This window comes from Leptidea sinapis, chromosome 37, assembly GCF_905404315.1.
Source record: "Leptidea sinapis chromosome 37, ilLepSina1.1, whole genome shotgun sequence".
NCBI lineage: Eukaryota > Metazoa > Arthropoda > Insecta > Lepidoptera > Pieridae > Leptidea > Leptidea sinapis.
In genome coordinates, this window is record NC_066301.1 from 1,983,059 (window position 1) to 2,007,503 (window position 24,445).

Sequence of the window (24,445 nt, forward strand, 5' to 3'; positions counted from 1 at the left end):
GCCGGGTTAGCACTGAGCAGTTAGTCAGGGAAAACCATCAAACGAGGCGGTTGTGTCGCACGCGCACGCCGGGAACACCACGTTTTATTACGTAATCGTGTTTATATTTGTAAATTAAACCTTCTTTTACGATTATAAACTACTTACGATTGACTGATAATCGGTCTTGGCCCTTCATATAATATATAGTTACATATTAATATGTACCTACTGCATTGCAGTTTTCAGGCTACAAAATATAATGAATCCACAGTTATTACATAATAAAAATGAATAACCCGTGTCCTTTTTCATTACGTTCAATATAAGACTGCTCTACGCGGACACATAAACTTTATTCAGCAAACGTTAATTAAGTTAAGAGCCTCTGGTTAATACGCAAATAATGCATGATATTCGATGGTAAAAATGAATTTCGCTTCAAAATCTACGTTTTGAACAATATTTATTTTCAAACTGTATACCCCCTGATCAAATATGTACTGGCTTAAACTCAACGCCTGTAACGGTTTTTTTCATGAAAATAAAGGACAAGACGAGCAGGATGTTCAGCTGATGGTAATTGATACGCCCTACCCATTACAGTGCAGTGCCGCTCAGGATTCTTGGAAAACCCAAAAATTCTAAGTGGCACTATAATAATTCCGCTCGTTAACTTGACACAAGATGTTAAGTCTCATTTTCCCAGTAATTTCAATAGCTACATCGCCCTTCAGACCGGAACACTTTACTGCTTCACGGCAGAAATAGACGCCGTTGTGGTACCCATTGTGTATCCCGTGCAAAGGAGCGTCCCACTGGTGAAATATGGCGACAAATAGAAGTGTGCCAAAACTTGTGTTAATCTATAACGTGCGTCGGGTGGAAATTTGTGAACTTAATTTAATGAAATTTACATTTAATTTTCATCCAAGTACTATTACAATTCCCTAGGCAATTAAGAAGCTGTACTGATATTGCAGCACCTGCTGCTACTAAGCGATGTGTTAGTTCACAGAAAGTTAAACAATAAACGAAAATAAATAAATTCATAAATTAACTTTTGATTAAAAAAAAAAATCCAGATTTTATTTCACAACCTAGCAAACACTACGCATGAATAGAATATCTTTTGTTGGTTTTAAAAACTACGTCATCTGTAAAATGATAATATATTATTAATTTTATTACGATTTGATTCAGGCAAACAATGCTTACACACATAATTACATTAATTTAAAGCTAATACTGGTTTGCAACATATTGCTGTCAAATAGAGCAAGGCGCTACATTTTTTACTTCTACTATCAGATTCAGCTTGAACGTTTTTTGGCGAGCGACGAGTTGAGACGGGGCTCTGAGGACATTCAAAGACATATTATCTCAGGGGCTATGATAAAATTACTCTAAGAAGCTGCTCTTAGTCATAGTCAAAGTTCTTTATCTGCCAGAAATATTCACAAGTAAAGTTGTTACAAATTTAAGAGCAGGCACATGTTTTGTCTTGACAGACATGCAAATAGTTTTGTGGTTTCGCTTCACAATATCATAAACCTAAGACAATCAATAATTACTGCGACATTTAATTTTATCTAACGTAAAGCTACACCTAAAAGACCCTACAATACACAATTACAATAATTAATGAAATGCTAAGAGATATTGTAGTAAAAATAATCACTAGTATTGGTAAAAATAGTATTGGTGCCAGTTACCACTTCGTTTGATAATATTAATTTATTGAGTAATAACATTATATTTTGAATAGTGTTAATAATTTAAATATAAATCTATTTGACTCTGTCTCCTCTCTTATTTCTTTTGGTAATTTATTAATTTTACTTAGCAGACACTGAATAAAAGTATTACTAGCCAACTGATTATTGTATACTAAGCAAATAGAAAACTTGGAGCTCTGCATTGTTCTTATCTGAATTGATTTTTTGTCTTTTAATCTCTATAGTACCAGATACTTCATATAAACTGGTTGCGCTGGAAAATGTCAAGTGAAATTTTAAATAAAAGGTTATTCAGTGGACGGGAAATGAATCATAGGAATAAAAGGGGAAGGCTGTAATACAATAAAATATAAAGCTGTAGAGATTATAGTGATGTTCTTCTTTCTTGCACGCTTTATTAGGGTTCTGTACCCAAGTAGCAAAAAACGTAATCCTTATAGATTCGTCATGTCTGTCTGTCTGTCTGTCTCTCCGTATGTCACAGCCACTTTTTTCCGAAACTATACAGTTGAAACTTAGTAATTAGATGTATTTTATTAACCGCATTATGATTTTAACACAAAAATAGAAAAAAATTGGGTCTACGTTACAAATACAGTATATACACTGTAAATATCGGATAATTCCGATATTTTTTATTTAAATATTTACACCTTTTTCACTACACAATTACGATTTTGAAGAAGCAGGGGATGGAAAATTAGACAATTTACAGTATATGACCGCATATCTTACTTGAACTGCGTTACAAACAGAAGTAAAAAATCTGATGAAATAATATTGAGAAAAAGAAACAATGAAAATATGAAACAGGAAAACAATAAAGTCTGCATATATATTTGGTTATGTTTCATAATATGAGAAAATATCATCGACTTAAAGTCTGATAAGTATTTATTTCCTTGAATCAAGTGCTATAGTCAAAATGTTAAAATACCCACTGTTCTTTACTCCAAAATATCAAACATTTCGGAGCATTAACACTACCACATAGTGATACTTGAGCTTGTATTAAAAGCACTTTCCTAGGCCCAAACCACAGCACAATATTTCCTGTCCCCAGACCCTTATTACGTTATTACAGAGACAATACTACAGTAATAACAACAAAATATCTCTGTCCCTTCACTGACACTTTAATATGACATTATACTATATTTGTAAGGTCCTACAACTTGGAATGGTGTTGTTGTTTAATTATATAAAGCCACGATTTATTAATTCAAGCTCCAGTTATTCGAGAATACAGTGTTGTTTTAGCCTCATATTTAAGTAAACAGTCCTTTCAATAAAATTTATTCAAACAAAACAAATCTTATAACTATATTTACAATGCTATGACTTCATAAAATTAAAACTATCATTACGTGGAAGAGTAGCAAGAACACTGGCAGCATTTCCGCGTTGACAGTCCTTTAATTTGGCGCGAGACGTTGGCATTCCACAAATTTTATAATCCTATGAAGATTCTTTATGATTTTTGGAAGCATTCTATACTCAGCTGGATTTTTTTACAGTTTCGAGGGACTTTTGTATTTTTAAACATTTTACCAACTGACGGGGGCTAAAACGCGCACTATTTTGCATGGTGGGGGGGCTAATCTTGCCACCCCACATCCTCATGGTAGTTAATCAAATCTCTGATCGTCCGTGACCCGTATTTAACCCGGTATGTGGCCACACTTCCACACTCCAGAACCATGTGTGCGGCCGTCTCTTCTACCCCCAAGCAAGATCAGCGCAGGTTAGTCTAGGAAGGGATAATTCAAATTCAAATATTTTTATTCAAAATAGGATTTAAAATCACTTATTGAACGTCAAAATCTACCACCCATTCAAAAGAGACTGCCCCAGACCTGAGAAGAATGGGCGCAAGAAACTCATAAAGATAAAATAAGGGATCAACGGTTATATTTCAATGAAGCCTGTATTTGACTTACCTGTTTCCGGGTTATAATAAATGCAAGTACCTAAATAATTATAAAAATAAAATAGCTATCAACTTCAAACATGCATAATATTATAATATAACACAAGTAAATAAAAGAAATCTAAAATATTTTGATGTTGGTGGTGATGACAAATGACTAATAAGAAAGATTAAATTTGAAAAGATTTCAATGTCGTTATTATTATGTTTAACTTAAAAATGTTGTAGTGAAAAAATATTTTTTGTTTCTTAGTTTCCTGTCTATAGTACAATATGAAACCCTATTGAATATAATTAAGTATTTCCTTGAATAGATTTAGCTGGTATTATAGAATTTTTGTTGTATTTTACTTCTAAGTTACTGTATTTTTCTATACTGTATACTACGATAATTGCTCTAACAATACAAAAACTGTATTGGTGTAAACTGTAGTTTTCCGAATAAAATAAATAAATGCATGTCAGTACCTAGTTGGAACACCCAGACCGCTTCAAGTATGCCTTTATCTTATGAAGAATAGGGTGGGTATATGCATGAATTTTAAAAATACTTAAATATTATTTTTTACACCCTAAAAATTATCTAACACATCAAATTATAGATAAAACCATTCTTGTTCAATTAAAAAATAAATATTCTTTCCCGAGTTATGTTCGGTCGATCATAATTATTTTTAAAAATTATTATTTATTACACAAATCACTAATTACAATAATATTAGAATATGTGTTACTTAATACAAGCGAAAGTGTACAGTAAAAATATTAAATAAGTGACAATCGAAGTACAGCGTCCGCGTCCATTCACTTGTTCAATCTGCAACTCAGCTCCTTCACACCGATGGGGCCCCGGTAACGCCCGGCAAGATATTTCGGGTATTCAAACTAAAAGTACTAAACCAAACAGAATAATTAGAATTAAAGAATAAAATCTTCTCCGAAACACGCTGCATGTAACGTTACAAGAATTATTCTGATCAGTTCAGTAGTTTTCGCAGTATAACCGAAGGAAAAACCGGCCATACATATTTTATTAGTCCAATATAGATTCTTGGGATAGACTCTGACGTCACACTGCGCTTCAACCAATAGCATTGCGTTTCGATGTTTTATGTTTTGCGCGTATTTATTGCACTTTTGTATATTTAATATTTATTATTCAGCATAAATTTAATAAAAAAAACTATTTAAGACAAAATAAATAATAATAAAGATTAGAAAAAATAATATTTTAACAAGTTCTAAGCGTTGGTAAGCCTTCCCTGCTGCCACTCCACATGAGGAATGACAACTTCGACAAAAAATGAGAACCACCGCCCATGCAAAGTCTAGAGATGCTCAGCCAGCCTTTGAACAAAGAGAAGTTATAATGGCCCGAAGTCGAATGGATTGATTAATTCATGATTCAATCATGATTGAGATCAACCTCGTAGAATAAAATGGCAATGGAGCGACCGCCTTCAGGCTATTAAAATATAATAAATTTTATTGCACGATATTACATCGAAACCATATTTTTATGAAAAAAAAAAAGAAGCTCGCTAAGTTTGTTGCGCCCATTCTTCTCATTTCTATGACATACTATTGTGTATGGGTGATAGTTTTTTACTTACAATAAGTGATATTATCATATCTTATATTGATTTTATTTGACTTTGAATAAAAGATGCCAGCTCAGTAGTGCTCCTATGTTTTCTGTGGTGTTGCAAGCGGTGATGATCAGCTCACATCAGTTAAAACTTACGTTCATTCGTCCTAATCTTAAATAAAAAATAACTATAAAACGCTGGTTTTATAGATATATATCGTAATTGGATTTTATGTGTACAGAATTTGATACATACAGAAAAAAAAGAAAACGGGAACTAGCATAACGTGTATTCTAGAATAATAAGGGAACATTATACATAACTATTATATTTCTACCTTGCAGGGCTGTCTCTCTAACGTATTACATCACACAACCTTCTTTCCCATGTAATTTAATCTTTAAAATACTTCTCAGCCGGGGTCACTGCACCATATTATGATACATACCCCCTTATTCATAATAGTCTGCTAACTTCAAGCATTGCTAATTCTCACTCTGTCTTCTTCTATTGACCTAAGTCAGAATGAGAAAAAACACTCGTTAGCGACTGTTTGAAGTTAGCGGTCAATTATGAATAAGGGGGTTAATCTTTAATTAAACCACAGTTATAGTGCCAAAAGTTCTAAATCTGTGTTTGTTTATGCAAAAAAGTTATAAAATTCACCTTCCTCAAAGGCCAGCAACGTAGCTGTGATTTTTTTTGTTGTTACCGGTGACCATTACGCTGTTACCGTAAGTTTGATAAAGATATCTGTGGTATTTTGAAAAATCTGGATATATTCTGCAGCTGAATGGACGAAGATTCAGTTTTCCGTTTATTTATTTATTGTCCAATTAGCACGGCAGTGCCACTTAAACCAATAAGACGAAACACAAAAAGGAAAAATTACAAACAAAAAAGAAATATTAATGAATTATATTACAAGTTATACAATTTCAATGCTCTCCGCGTACCCTAGTAGTTATTAATAAGGGAAGTCCACCCATCATTGAATGGGTTCCATTGAGCACTCTTGTCCAAGAGTGCGTTGAAAGATTTGCGTTCATTGGCACGCAGAATGGGTGCCATGGCTGGCTGCCAACGGTGTGATTAAGCGATTTATTTAACGGCATTTTTTAGCTGACCCGGCAAACGTTGTTTTGTCATATAAATTAAAAATGCATTAATAATATTTTAGGGGTATGAAAAATAGAGACCGATTCTCAGACATATTAAGAATAATATACATATAAAAATTAATTAAAAGCGATCAAGCCGTTTCGGAGCAGTACGGCAACTAACACTGTGACACGAGAATTTTATAATAAAATAGATAATTTTGAAGAAATTTAATCATGCTTCTCAAATGTGAAAACGCGTCCACAAATTTTCTTATATCGGAAGCTGCGTGTCAGACTGGACTGTACCAGATGCATTCTCCATACTTTTACCGACGACCAGAAACACATTTGCATGGACTGGTGTCGCCAAGTAAGATAAGTTCAACGGCGGTGACTTAAATGCTGTATTTGACATCGTCACAGGTGATGAAAGCTGGATATATTGCTACGAACCCGAAACCAAAAGACAATCATCTCAGTGGGTGTTTCGTTTCGTGGATCGGCCAACTAAGGTAAAAAAAGGAAGAAGTCAAGGAAAAAAGATTATTTGTCTTGCAAGGAATGCAAGACGTCAGCGCCCTCGAAGCAGGATCCTTCTTCACCACGACAATCCTTCAGCGCTCCGACTGTTGAATATTTGACTATTAAGTGTTGAGATAGTGACTCATCCGCCATACCGTCCTGACATGGCGCCCTGCGACTTTTATATCCTCAAGATCTACAGATAAAATTCGAGGTATTCGCTTTACTAGCTATAAAGATGCGGTGAAAGCGTACGAAAATGCCATAGAAGAGACCCATAATGAAGAATGGGCCCACTGCTTATCTCAGTGGTTCTATCGAATGCGACGATGTGTAGAGAGGAACGGAGCTTACTTCGAAAAACAATAAAAGTATTGGCAACTTTCTACATTAAGCCGTTTTTCATTTTCTAAACATTTTCAGTGTTATCTAGGTAGATAGGCAAGTTGAAGGTAATCCAGAAGTTCTATCAATACGTTATCCGTGATAAAAAACACGCTTATGTGTTTTTTATGAAAATACGGGACGAGACGAGCAGGACGTTCAGCTGATGGTAATTGATACGCCCTACACATCACAATGCAGTGCCGCTCAGAATTCTTGAAAAACCCAAAAATTCTGAGCGGCACTACAATTGCGCTCGTCACGTTGAGACATAAGTCTCACTTGCCCAGTAATTTAATTTTACTTTTATTTTTAATTTTACTAGGTACGGCGCCCTTCAGACCGAAACACAGTAATGTTTTCACATGGTTTCCAGGTCTTTGTCGACGCCCCTCTCGGAACGTCCAACTATTGCCTGGTCAGGAGTATAGTGCCTATCCGACGCCAACGTTACAGACCACCAGCAACCCGCCGCCTTTGGCACTACAAGTCAGCAGATTGGGATAGGGTGCGTTCCTTTTTTGTATCCTACCCATGGGGCAAGGTTTGATTCCCTTCGGATGATCCTAGTGCCTGCGCCGTTGCAGTAGCCGATGTGATGCTAAAGGGCATGGATATTTTTTTTATACCAAGCTCTGTAGTACCGATCTGTGGCAGATCACAGCCCTGGTTCGATGCATCAGTAAAAGCAGCATCCGACTGCATAAAACAGGGGTTTCGAACTTGGGTTGCGGTGCTGGGCACAAAGGATCTAAACTGCAAAGTTATTAAGAGGAAATACCACCATGCCTCCAGATTTTTTAAGTCAAATCGCCCGTGCGAAATCAAAGCACGTCGTCAAAATCGGCGAGCAGCTTTCCAGTTACCCGACCGGAATACGCAAGTTCTTGTCGTTGTCGAAAGCTGGTCTTGGTAACTTCAACCAGCCGTCCCTGTCGCCGTTGCACATGAGGAATGACACCCTGGCCCATACGACAAAAGAGAAAGCCGATCTCCTGTGCACTCGTTTTGCCTACAACTCGACTCTTGACGACAACGGAAAAACACCGCCGACCATCCCGCGGTGTCAGAGCTCTATTCCTGGAGTAGAGTTCAGACAGAAAACTGTTAGCGAGTTGCGAGCTCTGTTTTCGTTGGAAGTCAGAAAGTCGAGCGGGCCGGATGGCATTTCTCCAATCCTGCTTAGAACGTGTGCTCCTGCGTTAACGCCGGTGCTAACGCGTTTATTACGGCTCTTTTTCGAAAGGCGTAGTCTCTGACTCATGGAAGTCCGCCCTTGTCCATCCGATCCAAAAGAAAGGGGAGACAGTTCGGATCCGGCAAACTACAGGCCTATTGCTATTACCTCCCTGCTCTCCAAAATCATGGAGAGCATAATCAACCGCCAGCTCTTGGTGTACCTAGAGGGTCACCAGTTGATCAACGACCAACAGTACGGATTTCGCTGTGGTCGGTCGGCAGGTGATCTTCTGGTATACCTAACACATAGATGGGCGGCGGCTATTGGGAGCAAGGGGGAAGGCCTGGCAGTTAGCCTGGATATAGCGAAGGCCTTTGATCGTGTATGGCACAAGGCGCTCCTCTCAAAACTTCCATCATTTGGGCTTCCCGAGAGTTTGTGCAAGTGGACCTCCAGCTTCCTCACTGGGCGCAGCATGCAGGTCATTGTCGGCAGATATCGCTTGAACCCGAAGCCCGTGAATGCTGGAGTGCCCCAAGGCTGTGTGCTATCTCCCACGCTGTTTCTTCTGCATATCAATGATATGTTGGACACCTCCAACATACATTGCTATGCAGACGACAGCACTGGTGATGCCGTATACACGGGCTCTCTCGGGAAATCGTCGACCAGTGCCGGGAGAAACTTGTGTCTTCTATCGAGAATCCTCTCTTGAGAAGGTCGCGGAATGGGGTAAGTTGAACCTTGTCCAATTTAACCCCCAGTAGACTCAAATTTGCTCGTTTACCGCTTGAAAAAACTCCATTTGTCGTATCACCGCTCTTCGACAACACTTCCCTTAAAGCCTCGCCTAGTATCGGAATACTGGGTCTCGAAATCTCGAGCGATTGTCAATTTCGTGGCCATCTAGAGGGCAAAGCCAAATTGGCTTCGAAGAAACTGGGCGTCATTAATAGAGCACGGCAATAATTTCTGGCGCACATTCTAGCGCTCTACAAAGCGCAGGTCCGGCCACACATGGAGTATTGCTGTCATCTCTGGTCTGGCGCACTCCAGTATCAGCTCGATCCATTTGACCGCGTGCAAAGTAGAGCAGCTCGAATTGTCGAGGACCCAGTGCTCCGTGAACGGCTGGATCACTTGGCGTTGCGTAGAGACGTCGCTTCATTGTGTGTCTTCCACCGCATTTATCACGGGGAGTGTTCCGAAGAGCTGTTTAACCTGATTCCTGCCGCCGAATTCTACCTTCGCACCACACGCCACAAGTTAGTATATATCATCCCCACCATTTAGATGAAAAAAGAATAATAATTTTAATATTTAAATATGCTTAGAAAGGTAGAGTTAGAAATTGAAGACACAAATATTAGGAATTTGTAGTTATATTTATTAAAATATAAATATAAAAAAGTTGAGTTAATTGAGTTTTAACGTTTTTAAGATAATACTGGTACCGAACTTAGCAAGGCTTAACAACATCTTTTCTATTTTGTAAATTTTGAGGTTATATTAATATATTATGATTAATAGAATTAATAAATTATATTATTATAAAACATTAAAACTAAAATTTTCCTCAAGCTGGAAGTGATGGGGACCTCTGCTCATAGTATAAAAATGACATGATTTGCATTAAATTAAATAATAATATGAAAACAATACCTATATCGCTGTCCTTCTCTGACCAGGAAACAGCTGGTCAAATTCATTAACTAGGTTGAAGTTTGAACCCGATGACGTAGCTATAAACATACTGCGCATGGCAACTTTCTTCTTCGGGCGCCGGCCAGTGCGCATGCGTCCGTAGTGTCAGATGGTCGAGTGAATTATTTCACTCTCTGAATAACCTAAAAATAAAAATAGTGTTAAATAACTCATACAAAATGGCTTTTGGGTCTTTAGAGAAATTAGGATTAGCTTTGCTTATCGGTTTTGTGTTCTATATTGTTAAATGTATCGTTAATTTGGTTTATACGTTTATCATTGGACCGGCAATCAATAAAGTTGACTTCAAGTCAAAGGGAAAGTGGGCATGTGAGTATTTTGCATAACATCTAATTGCATTGTTTTGATGATAATGAAGTTTGGTACCTTGGTGTTATTTTCTATTAAATAATTTTCGACTTAATTTAACTAACGGCCGTTCCCAATATTCAGTCTATTTCTTACTTGAGATAAAAGTCGTGACTATCGTTGACTTTTCTGTCCCAATAAACTTACCTATCGACGGTAACTCACCTTATCCGTACACGCTGTCTGTCAATGGGAAGACGTTTAGCTTACCAGCGATAGAAGTTTGTATGGAAATTTCAATTCACGCGTCCTAATGTAAGGCAATAAGAATGACTTATAGTGTATATTGGGACAGCTTCAGATTATTGACAGCTAATTACTGGCAGTTGAATGATAGTAATTTATCTCTATCTGTAGATAGTATATTGGGAACGGCCGTAAATCCTTTCAATAAGAACTAAATGAATTTCAAATAACCGTTTTACTTACTACCTATTAGAAAATTATTTGTTAGTTTAAATTACTAATAATGTCGCCGTTGAAAATAAATGCAACGACTTATTTTCTTTTATATATAAATATTATAACAACATAATACTGAGCCTAGTAGAAAAACATATTATTTCATAGTTCATCGCGTCTATTTTTTTTTATGGATGAGTTGGATAAATGGGTGTATGGGTTCAGAGGAATGACAGGAGTATTGGCGTTTTAAAAAGGTTTACGTGCTTTTTTGAAGGTTCCCACGTCGTATCGTTTTACCTGTCCTTTGCACAGGAAGCTGGTATATTATGGGTACCACAACGGCCCCTATTTCTACCCTGAAGGCCGCCGCTGGTAGTGAAATTACTGGGCAAATGAGACTTAACATCTTATGTCTCAAGGAGACGAGCGCAATTGTAGTGCCGCTCAGAATTTTTGGGTTTTTCTAGAATCCTGAGCGGCACTGCAGTGTAATGGGTAGGGCGTATCAATTACCACCAGCTGAACGTCCTGCTCATCTTGTACCTTATTTTCATAAAACAAAAATCGTTCGGGTAACACCGCACTAGGAAGTTCATTCCACAGATTACTTTGTACATGGAAGAAAGTTTCTGGAAAACCGCACTGTAGACGAAAGCCACATATTCAGATCCGTAACATATAGATTTAATTATTTCAGGATGTATATACTTTGGACTTATGTATTACATATAATTCTGTTTATCATTCTTCAGTTCAATGACTCTCCAACACGGTTCAATTCAGGGCTCGGGGATATGATTGTTCAATATATTGTGATTTAGCTCGGCGATACAAATATAATCATACTAGCTGACCCAGCAAACGTTGTATTGCCGATGTTAAAATCGCGATACAAAAGTAACTGTTGATCGTAGAAGTTGTATGTATTTTTTAAATTTCATAATCAAACAAATTTAAAAAAATGTGAAAAAAATAAAAAATAAAATTTGGCGTGGACCACCTTAACATTTAGGGGTATGAAAAATAGTTGTCCGATTCTCAGACCTACCCAATATGCACTCAAAATTTCATGAGAAGCGGTCAAGCTGTTTCGAAGGAGTTTAACTACAAACACTGCGACACGAGAATTTTATTTATTAGATTATTAACTTATAAACCGGTATGGTACAAATCAAGATCCTTGTGAACGTCAAAATTAATACATATCCGTGATTCATTTAAATTTTAAATTACTCTTCGTATCTACTATAATATTGGAGTTATCGCCGAAAAACGTTTGATATAAATCGTAAATGTAATAATCATAAATGAGGCTGCATTTGTATAATTAATTAAAAGCATAACTTTTGTTTCCATGATATGGATCAAATAAAGCCTTAATTTAGCTCTGGACTACGTTATGCATTTGTAAAAAAAATGCAGATTAGCGTGTACAAAATACAGTTATATACAAAATACCTTAAATTACCTTTTCCTAAAAAATATCCAATGTGGAGCCACATCTGCAGTTTTCTTATATCATATATCGATTTCATTTACAATAGCAAAAAATTGTCTGTGGTTATATCTAAGTATATATCTCAGTAACAGAGCAGATCTATCCGAATTGTTGGGACGCTTTGCACTGTGAAAGGCTCGGTCTTTTCGTAAATTAATCAAATTTAAAAAAAAAGTCCACACCAGATGTGGAGATGATGGAGGAACACCACACATCCATCTGGATGGTTCCTCCACGATGCAGACTTCGATAAACTTTCTTTTAGATACAACGTAACTGTGTAATGAAATCAAATTAACGTTGTCAACCAATGACATTCTTATGTACGTCATTGTTCATAGTAGTTTCTTTGATTATCGCGAGTGTTACACATTTAAATAAAACACTTTTAAAGGATATATTCAGTTTTTATTTCTATTCAATGTGTTTTATTTTACTTTTGAATCTAAGATTCTTAAGTTCAGTAGGTATATGTAATTTACCTACCGTTTAATTAAGTATAATATCACTTGTGAAATTGTAATATCACGGCTTTGACAATACAACACGCCACAAGTTAGGATATCATCCCCACCATCTGGACGTGTGGCGGTCCTCCACAGTGCGGTTTTCAAGAAGCTTTCTTCCACGTACTGCAACCCTGTGGAATGAGCTTCCTTGTGCGGTGTTTCCGGGACGATACGACATGGGTACCTTCAAAAAAAGCGCGTCCACCTTCCTTAAAGGCCGGCAACGCTCCTGTGATTCCTCTGGTGTTGCAAGAGAATGTGGGCGGCGGTGATCACTTAACACCAGGTGACCCGTACGCTCCTTAGTCCTCCTATTCCATAAAAAAAATATACCTAAGACATATAATAATGTAAGAAACCTGTAAGGTGATAAAACACAAACTCCTGGTAATAATATATTTAATTATTTACACCTTAATTACAGTTTCCAGTAAAATAATTAGCTAAGATACTAAAACTGATGAAGAATAATATTAATTAGATAATTAGTTAGTTTTCTGAAATACCTACGTACGAACATAATTATTATTTTATGCATTATTACATAAACTGAAGACTGAAATAAATTATTACCTATGTATGTATTGTCTTTTACCACAAAATTAATTTATTTAAATAATATGAAAAACATGACGGCCGGCTATCGAGAAGGTCGCGGAATGGGGTAAATTGAACCTTGTCCAATAAACCCCAGACAACACAAGTTTGCGCGTTTATCACTAAAAAACACCATTTGTCGTATCACCGCTCTTTGACAACAGTTCACTTAAAGCCTCACCTAGTATCGGAATACTGGGTCTCGAAATATCAAGCGATTGCCTATGCCGTGGCCATCTGGAGGGCAAAGAAGTTGTACAACTAAATTGTACGTTTGACACAAGTTTGTGTGGTCACCAATAAAAATTATTCCTTTCCCATCGATTCGAAATCACTATTATTATCATACCTTTTATTATAATTATATCTTATTTTCTACATTTATATTTATAACATATTTATGAAAAAAAAAAACAATATTATAAATATAAAAAAAGAGTCCCGTCGGCGTTGGTTCACGACAATTCCGCTGGTGGTTAGCGAATAGTTGTGTAACTGACCCTTAATCCAGTTAATAAGCGAGAGCCTCTTGAGATGATGGTCGAGGCTCTTTGCTATAAGATCGTTTACGGAAATGACCAGTGGGACACTTATTGTTGAATCAACATCCCACATGTCAGTAACCTCGTGTGCTAGGTCTAGGTACTTCGACAATTTGTCTATGTCAAGGTTATCATCACACGGAACGGTGATATCAACAATAAATGCTCGACGCTCTAACCGATCTACCAACACAATATCAGGCTTATTAGCAATGATATTTCTGTCCGTGATGATAGATCGGTCTTAGTAGAGCTTGGCACGGCTGGTTTCCAGAACTGGCTACGGACATATATATAATACGGGATATATAAGTATATTATAATACGGGACTTCAAAATGCACAAGATTGTATCGAAGAGCAAGTTGCTGATGGATAATCCTGGCTACTTGGTTGTTTCTGTGCAAATACTCTCCATCGGCAAAATGAGAACAACCGGAAATTATATATCTGATAGACTCGCCAGGATGATAGTAGTTTAAAAATTGAGAATATAGAGAAATAGTCTCGTAGCTTGCTAGTAAAGTAATTTCGTCTTTTCAGTTACTTAACAACACTTTAGCTCTTCACAGGTCGTAAATTTGGACAGAAATGAATTTAAATATCGTTGTCACTCCCTCGCTAGTATGTAAATAATAAAGACGAGGAACGGAATCACTTTCGTTATTTATGTAACAAAACGTAGAAAGTACACTACAGATGTGAACGAACTTCGGTTTCCATATCAACATAATTTCACCAAGATAATAAAACATTATTATATATACAACCGGCTTACCTCGACAAGACCCTCGCAGAATTCGTTTTAATGTCTCAAACTTATCATTCATTCATTTTTTTGTTCTATAAGACAAAGGAATCTTTAGTGAAACTTATAACAAGATGTACCTGCCCTGCCTGTCAAACTTGCTCCAGCCGTTTCGGAGATTAGTCGACATGAACAGGCAAACAAAGTGTGACGGGGACTAAGATAATATATATGTCTAGATAGCATCTTGCTGTTAGACAACAGATGAAAACAGGCCAGGTTTATTACTTTAGTGTACTTGACAAGCTTCGTCTTACTTGACAAATTGAAACAAATGAAGATCAATTTTTATTTAGGTATAAACATGATTCTATATTAAAATGTTGTATACGATCGGAAGAGAACTTCAACATTAAACATAACATTTGTATAGGTATATAAACTAGCTGACCCTGCAAACGTTGTGTTGCCTCATAAAGTAATTAAAAAAATAAATCATTAAAATTTTTGGAGTATAAAAAATAGATGAAGACCGATTCTCAGATCTACCAAATTATCGTACATAAGATTTATCGTACTACATTATGTATTATATTCGATTTCCATCTTGGAACCCTATTGCCGATCTGTGGATGGAACAGAATAATATAAATATCGCAATACCAAATAGGTGTTTATCGTAAACGGGTGAAATTTGAAGTTGTATGAATTTTTAATGCTGAATCATAATAAAATAAAAATAAAAAAAATTGTCAAAAAAAATGGGGATATGAAAAATAGATGTTGGCCGATTCTCAGACCCACCCGATATGTGCTCAAATTTTCAGCAAATCTGTTAAGCCGTTTCGGAGGACACCGGGATACGAGAATTTTATATATTAGATATATATATATATATATATGTGTGTGTGTGTGTGTGTTACGTGATATCTAAGCTAAATGTGAACTGTACGTTATCTACGGCGTGTTATCGCAGTTGATAAGGGACACACATTATGAACCACACGACCGTTCTTGTTATCAGTTGTCACAGCATGCATTCGAGCGTATCTCACCTACAGGTATGAATATCCCGAGAAACATTATATTCTATAATTTTTTCTGCGAAAAAATCATTGAGGAATTTATTGATCTTCTAAGTTGTGTGACTAACAGCCGTTCCTAATATTCAGTCTATCTCTTACTTGAGATAAATCGTAACTATCATTGGCTTTTCTGTCCCAATAAACTTATCGACGGTAACTCACCTTATCCGTATACGCTGTCTGTCAATGGGACGACGTATAGCTTACCAGCTATAGAAGTTTGTATGGAAATTTCATTTCACGCGTCCTAATGTAAGGCGATAAGAATGACTTATCGGGTATATTGGGACAACTTCAGATTATTGACAGCTAATTACTGACAGTAGAAGGTAGTAATTTATCTCTATCTGTAGATAGATAGTATATTGGGAACGGCCGTTAGTAAAAGGTACAGACAGCAGAAAAACTAAAAACATATATATTTTTTTTAAATTTTCTCTACAGATGCACAGAAAATGTTTGTATGTTAACTGTTAATGACTACTTAGGTACGTTTAACAAATATTGAGGGACAAAGAATGGATATAATTTATTTATGTATTAATAAAGGCTTACTAACTAAATACAATTTAGTAACTTAAGCACTGAGAATTAAACAAATATAACAAAATAGTTTAAATGTACATAAATTTTACGTAAGCACAGCATAGATACAATAATTTAATATAAAAACTAATAATGTGTTTTTTTAGGTTTTAAGACTATTGTTTGCATTGTTTAATTAATAATTCTCTTTGATATTAGAAATTTTTCTAATATTCGATAAATTTCTAATGTTGGAAAATTAAAGAAATTTATAAAAATTAACAAAAATCTTGTAAGTTGTAAAAATTTTAAGTTTTAACAAAATCTGGCCGTTTATAGTGGGTCAAAATCGCGCTCAAGTGAGTCGGTTACAACCCTACATACATACAGGTGAAGCTAATAAAAAGTATGTAAAAATGGAGAGCGTTTCTCTACAGTTCTGTTTTCAGGGAACTTTATACGAAATAGTTTTACAACATAAAGAGGTTTTAGCTCACTTTATTAGCCGCGTACCGAGGCCGTATTAGTAGGCAATTGTCGCTTGCATTTCAAACCACCCTCCACGTTCAAGCCATCATCCTACGATATAAATAAAAATAAAAGTCGAAACGGTTAGACCAATATTAATAGGACTTCCACTGACAGCATAATGGAGTAACTTAGTCTACTTTTATTTTAGAAAATGAATTATAGTTCATTAAAAAATAAAACCATTGGATCGTTAGTTAGCTGGTGTTAATTCACATAAGTCATTGTGTGTGAAACACTTAATTAAGTTTATCTAGGATTTATTTGATTCAAGAAAAATTCATTTTGAGTTGCACCCATTTGGAACGTAATTTTCAAAATGGTCTTCACGGATTACTTAATTAATTAGTTAGTAGTTATCGGCATATATATTGATCTGCCTACTGTTTATGCAATTCTGCATGCTTGATCACAGTACACAACACTAAAAATACAATTCGTCACCCGAAGGAAAGAAAAAAATATTAACATTATCTAACTATTAACATAGCAAACATTTTTATAAACACCTGCTTCTAACGTCTTCTCCACAAGTATATATTAATATATATAATAATTATTTGACGTATTAAATATAGATTAGTAGCTCATTATTGAAGTATTTTATCTTTATATTTCATAACGCAGATTTGTGTGTGATAATATTTTGATATTTTGTACGTAATAACTATACTACGCATGTTAATAAATGAATTGGCTAATATTTAGCAGAGTTTCTTGTGCCGCTTCTTCTCTCTCAGAGCGCCATTTGTTTCCGAAGCGGTAGTAGTATCTAGTATGTGAATGACATAAAAAAGAAATCAATTTTGAGAACATAAATGCCTTTTTATGCCTTTACGACACAAAATAATTTCGAATACCTGTTTAATTATCATTTTTATCGCAAATAAGGGATTATGAATTATGTAACGAAAAACGAAGGCGAATGAACAGCAGATACAGCTCTCACTTCTCTTTCACACTCTTCGCCACACATACTCTTCCTCTTTCATTCTATAGCTTTTTCCGTCTATGACCTAGAATTAGCTTTTTATTGAAAAATATTGAACATCTCTTTGTGGTATTATTATTGACCGTTCAATTATTACTACAATGTGCCGTTATAAGATATTATCTTCTGGTTTATTCTCTTTCCGAGTTCATATAAATCCTACTCTTACTTCGATTCGATATTTAATAAAACTCAGATTTTTTTCAGTTCAAACCCTAATTCTATTCTAAATTATACATCTTAAAACATTGTAACGAAATATATATATAGAAACTAAGATTTTAGTTTTTTACGATATTTTTTGCCAATGTACAATTGCCAAATCTGGTAAATCACCAAATCAAAGTCCATTTTCAACGAACAAACAACTTATGAATTCTTATACCACTTCATTTTAATTGTAAATAGTTTTTATATTAAGCTCAGTAAATATATTTCGTGTTTTATGTTTGCACTGACATCAAGGAAGTAATAATAAGTTATAGCTCCAATTACCATAAAACTTGTCTAAAATCACGTTTTTTTGCGTGTTTTCTGATTACCCTTCCCCTTATGCCTAGTGCGCACTTTTTGGGCTATCGTATCGTATTCTGGCCACAAAATATTGACACTAACTTAAAAAAAATCAAATTCTTATTTATTTTAAATTTAAATTTGGAACGCGTATATTATGTTAGAAGTTCGTTCATTTCCCGCCGTTTCACATAGTTGTTAAGTAAGGTGTCGAAGAGATGAGAATTGTAGTGTTTTGTCATGCACTAATTAAATGTAAAATCGAAAAAATATACAATGCACTCTCGTGGCGGATAAGAGATAGGGTAAATACAATGTTCTACAATAATGTTAATATCAAAATAAAAATGTCCAACATTGCATTTTTAATTATCTACCTACATAAGCCTCAATAGGAATTTTTATGACAAAAAAATATTTTATCATGGGGATGAAACCGCAGGGCACAGCAAGTTTTAAAAATAATACTGTATCTGTTTCATTTATAAACGCGATGTAATGTTTAAAATTACTTCTCCCTGTCATGTCATTATGTAGTGACACAAAGGTAAGATGAAGACATACGGCCTTACAAATAAACTTGGTATAAAGTTATAACTGATGATAAACAATGAAAATGCAAAATGTTTACATTATCGTTGACAACACTGTCAATACAATGATAATTCGTGAAATGAAAAGTATACATATTGTTTAGATAATAAAAAAAGGACTTGACTTAAAGGTCTTAGTTACCAGGTTATAAAATCCCAAAAAAAAAAAAGGTTTTCCGAATGACAAGCTGCCTTGCAAATAAACGCGGGAAACGTTGTACGTCCGAACAAACCATTCGTAAGCAAAATGTCTATTTGTAAACATTTTACATATTATTGGTTTATGCTTAGTAATAACTTTATGCCAAGTTTATTTGTAAGGTCGATAAAGTTTTAAATTTGGAATAACTTTACTTAGCATTTATTAATAATACAGAATACGTCTTTAATTTATATAATGTCTAATTCAGCTTTTCAAGGCTTATATTAATTTATATAATTAATTGGATTTTTTCTCTTTAACTCGCCACGCCACGTGTCGAAAAAGGCATATCAACAAGAAATATTATGTTATATAGCTGAGGAGATATCTGTATTCCCAGTTTAGTGTATAAAATATCTTAATATCGTTAAATAACTGGCACGAGAATGTGCCAGAGTTTGGCGAGAGAACATCTCCCGAGGATGCCTCGTGTAGAGGCGCAACACGTGTCGAATTGATAGAAGACAAATATTGGCGGAATCAAAACAGAAGAAAACTCAAAATATTACTTACTATACTTATGAGTTTCCGCAAAGTAATGTCTACTTCTTTTAAAAATCTCTTTATTAATAATGATTAACTGATGATATAATTCTGCTGAAATACTGGATGATTCTTGCATATTAGTAGTATGATCCTTTGTGGCTTTATAATAATCGTTTATTCTTTTGTGTTCATGTTTATATAAATCTTTTACTTTATTTTGAGGATTCATATAATGTGTATTTTTTAACATTATACGATACTATACTGATTTGGAGGTTTTCATTTCATAAGCTGTAATAAATGATATTTCACATAAAACGATAGTTAAAATGACATAAGGCGCAGCGTGATGCGACACAAATTTTACCATATCGTGCAACTTCAACCTAAGGCTTGGTAGAATATGTCATGCGTCTGTTACTACTACGGCAACACTACAAATTAGACTTCAACTCTTGTACATATTATTTTTATTCTGTTCTACCTATTGTGGCATCTTTGGAAAGGGCTCCGTAATTCGGCCAATTTGTGCGTTATTTGTTTGAGGTTTAAAGGGAACAGGTACGAAAATGTCATATTAAGGTCTACGTGACGTCATCATGGTATTAACATGTCTACTTCGACGCGCGTGTTAATACTAGGGATATATACATAATCAAGTGATACTCAACATTTTAATGCATTAAGCTTTCTTATGACAAGCAAAATTGCATTGGCGCTCAATATCTATTCAAAGTTGTGTTGTAGAGGGTAGGACATACCATCAGGTGTCATACATAAGCCACAAGTTAGGATATCATCCCCACCGTCTGGGTGTGTGGCGGTCCTTCAAAGTGCAGTTTTTAAGGAACTTTCTTTCACGTGTTTGCGGGACGATACGACATAGGTATCTTTAAGGAAGGCTCTAACGCTCTTGTGATTCCTTTTGTTTTTCAGCTCGTCTCTTTTTATCATAAAAAAATCATAACCAACTTAATTACTGCCAAGTATTTACTACTGCTAAGCATAAACGACTTATCTATGCTAAGTTTAATTACCACTATTATCTAAACCAGTTCAACTTGCATAAATGGTAGTGTTTCGCTCTCAATCAAAGGTCCTCGCCAAGGTGAATAGGAAGCGTATAAAAAGACTGGCGCGGAAACAGCGCGCTGTCAGCCTTGTATTACACGAAACAGAAAAATATTACAATTTAATATTAAAATATTAGCTGGCCTACAGTTTATTCCTCAACCACGTTACAAGGATTTGCTAATTTATATTTAAATTAACAGCTCCCACGTGACTCTAATTAATAATGTCGGCGATTGCGGCCAAAATGAGCTAAAAATGGACAGCTTTTTGTAAAAATAGCGTACGTTTTCACATACGCGACGTAACAGTGCAGTACAATGACGTTCTATACACATTTAACGACAAATCATTCGGAGTTTGATAACGGACCGGCGAAAGTGTGCTTAAAGACAATGTTAGCACACTTTTCTCCTTAGTCGTGTGTCTGTTAACTGAATAAATGTTTTACCTTGCTACTTATTGACCAATTATATTTTAAACATCAGTAGTAAATGCGGCAATGCATAGATATAGCAGTCGAAGCTTAGTATGTTTTAATTTGTGGCATGTTCCACATTTTGGCTTTGTTTTTATGTTTCGTGATTTGTCTATATGTATAGAATAGTTCAGTAGCATCTTGCTAAAGATAGGTACAAAAGCGGATGTTTTATTTTCGAGCGGAGGATAAAACTATCACATATTTAGGTCTAAGTTCGTCCCAAGCTCTTCTGAGTTCGAACTTAACTTTTGCCTCTTACCACGATGCCCCCCAAGAGAATAAAAGCGGTTAAGTGCGAGTCGGACTCGCCTATGAAGGGTTCCGTAGCTGCAAGTAACATAGTATAAAAGTTCTTGTAGTTCGTTGTAACTTTGATGGATGTTTTAATAATAGTGTATTTTTTTTTCAATTAAGTAATGGATAATACGACTTATGTCGTATTAGAAAAACTACTAGATCTCGTTCAATCTAAGTTTCGATGGAAGTTTGTATGGTAATGTATGTCATGTATATATTTTTTGATTTATCATCCTCTTATTTTAGAAGTTACAGGGGGGACACATATTTTACCACTTATCTCGGGCAAACTATTCAGTTTAGAAAAAATAATAATATTAGAAACCTCAATATCATTTTTGAAGACCTATCCATAGAAGTCCTATTTTTTGAGTTTCAGTTAAACGTATGGGGAAGCCCCAATATTATATTTTTTTTGTGTGAAAATCGTAATGTGGTTCATTACTTACCAAGTTTTAACAGTTTAGTTCTTATAGTTTTGAAAAAATGTGGCTGTGGCATTCGGACGGACACAGATATGAGGAACAGGATTCCGATTTATGCCATTTGGCTACGGAACCCAAATAAGCCGCTATGATCACTTTCCTTCCTCCTTACGTACCTAAACCTATGTCAAGTATATAGATATTATATATATAAGCGAGGCCTCTGGGAACCATTTTTACAAATAAGTAATATTAAATTGTATATTTCCCGAATCGATTTTTCTGAGTTATGATAATATATTACAACAAACAAAGTAAATTACGCTGTCAATTAATATAAATTACGTTATTATCAAAACGTATTTATTTGACCAGTTATGACGCACTTCAACTGGTATTTCGACTAAAAGTTAAATAAGACTAAAAATTTATTTTGCTTTTAACTTATAAGTACACATAACAGGAAACAATAAAACTCATAAATAAATTGCAATGGGGCAAACATGTTGAGGAGGATTCGGAAACAGGATTCGCGAATAGGCATTGCAGCATATGCGGTTAAAAAAATTAGACAGTTAACTGACATAGATACGGCTAACTTAAGTATACTAGTCACTAGTATACTTTAGTTATTTTCATAGTATTATGTCCTATGGTATATTGTTAGAGGGCAGTACAGCTTATATTAATACTATCTTTGTGCAGCAGAAGAGAACTATTCGCGGAACACAGAAGAAATATAAATTAGTTATGCCTACTACTCGGTTGAGTCGAGTTAGTAAGTCTTCTACTGAGTGATGCATATGCTTCTAAAATATGATCCCAGAAAATGTACAAAACAAATTGTTACTGAAATTAAGAAAATAAAATAAAAAACGTTTGTATGGTAAAGGTACTATAGCATAAGCGATCTTCTTAATGATACCACACATTGGAAACGAAGCGAACACCCTCAGGCTCTTTATTCATAAATGTTTATTGTACCACACATTGGATCGTGGTTATATTGTGATCCATATTTTTATTTAAAAAAAAGCCCGCTGAGTTTCTTGCGCCAGTTCTTCTCAGGTCTGAGGCAGTCTATTTTGAATGGCTAGTAGTTTTTGACGTTCATAAAGTGATTTTGAATCCTTTTTTGAATAAAAATTTTTGAATTTGAATAATATAAACATTTGAATACAGTATATCTGTGAATGCAGTGTGCCTCATTGGTTTTCATTAGCCCTATCCATGGCATCTCGTCTCCAAGTCGAAGCAACTATCAGCTTGATCTGGTCATCCCCACGTTAGTGGCGCCAACCTCTACTGCTTCTACCGTCTGCTGTACCATTCTGTCAACATTTTTCTCCACTTTTTACAGTGCCTCGCATCGGGTGACCTGTCCATCTCTGCTTAAGCTGGTTTATTTTTCATTGCACATCAGTTACTTTTGTTATTACATATATATATTATCAGCTATTATATGTTTTTTTTCACGCTGTTACCCCATGTTGTTTGGCTATTTTAGAGAATAAAATCTATTTTTTTAAAGATTTTGTCATTTGTCAATTGACCATGGATCTATAGAGTTTTGGTATATTTGACCCGTCGCTGGGCGGGGTCCGTCGAAAGTAACAGAGGTAGATTGCGTGGGTATAATTTGTTATTTAAAGATTGAGCTATTTCCATTACTTTTAATTGTTATCGTTACCGGCCTGTATATTATTCTGTCAATTTATTAAATAACCAAATAAAAAGACAAAAAAACATGTTAAAAATGTTCTTTTCTTATAATGTGAAAGTAACTATGTTGAGAGTTACCTTAACAGAGGTATTTCCCTGAAGTCTACTTATTAAAAAAATCAATCACATTAAATTTTGACATTTCACTTGAGCTATGTGATACTTTCTACACATTCGACATACCTATTCGTTTTAATGTATTTCGCATTGCTTTTAAAATATGTTAAGTAAACATGACTTTTTAGACCACGCGGTATATTGTGAATCGGTGGTCAAATTCACCTGACGATAAAAAATGCAAACTTTAAATAGTCTTGACATTTCATTTCACTACAGCAAACTTACATTTTCTACCCATTTTGTTATTTTTAAATAGCATACCTTGTTAAGTATCGCTTTGAGAGTAATTAAAACTTGGGAATTCGAGTCGTTAAGTTAGTTCTCGCCAAGTTTGTTACAAGTCTGTAGACTCACAACAGGTTGGTCTTTTGGGTAATATTAGAGAGTTTTAACGTTGAAAATGTTTACAAAATTTGTTTTGTTTTCTTTATAAAATAGCTTAATATATTTGCAAATTAATTGATATGGAGTGTTGTTTCGTCGCCACATTATAAAGTAAATGTTGCTAGAATTGAGCGTCTCCAAAAGATGGTATGGCATCTTGCGTTTGGTCGTGGAGTTGTTAAAAAGATTAATACATATGAAGAACGACTATCATATTTCCACATG

At 35.0% G+C, this 24,445-nt stretch overlaps 1 protein-coding gene across 1 annotated transcript in view; it reads left to right on the top strand.

Moving 5' to 3' along the window:
- The first annotated feature begins 10,214 nt into the window (after positions 1-10,214).
- Positions 10,215-24,445, top strand: part of LOC126975691 (very-long-chain 3-oxoacyl-CoA reductase) — a 34,271-nt gene continuing 20,040 nt past the window's right edge. The window contains exon 1 of the mRNA XM_050823694.1: positions 10,215-10,460. Within this exon, the coding sequence (XP_050679651.1) occupies positions 10,310-10,460 (151 nt within the window). The 5' untranslated portion in view covers positions 10,215-10,309. The remainder of the gene's footprint in view (positions 10,461-24,445) is intronic.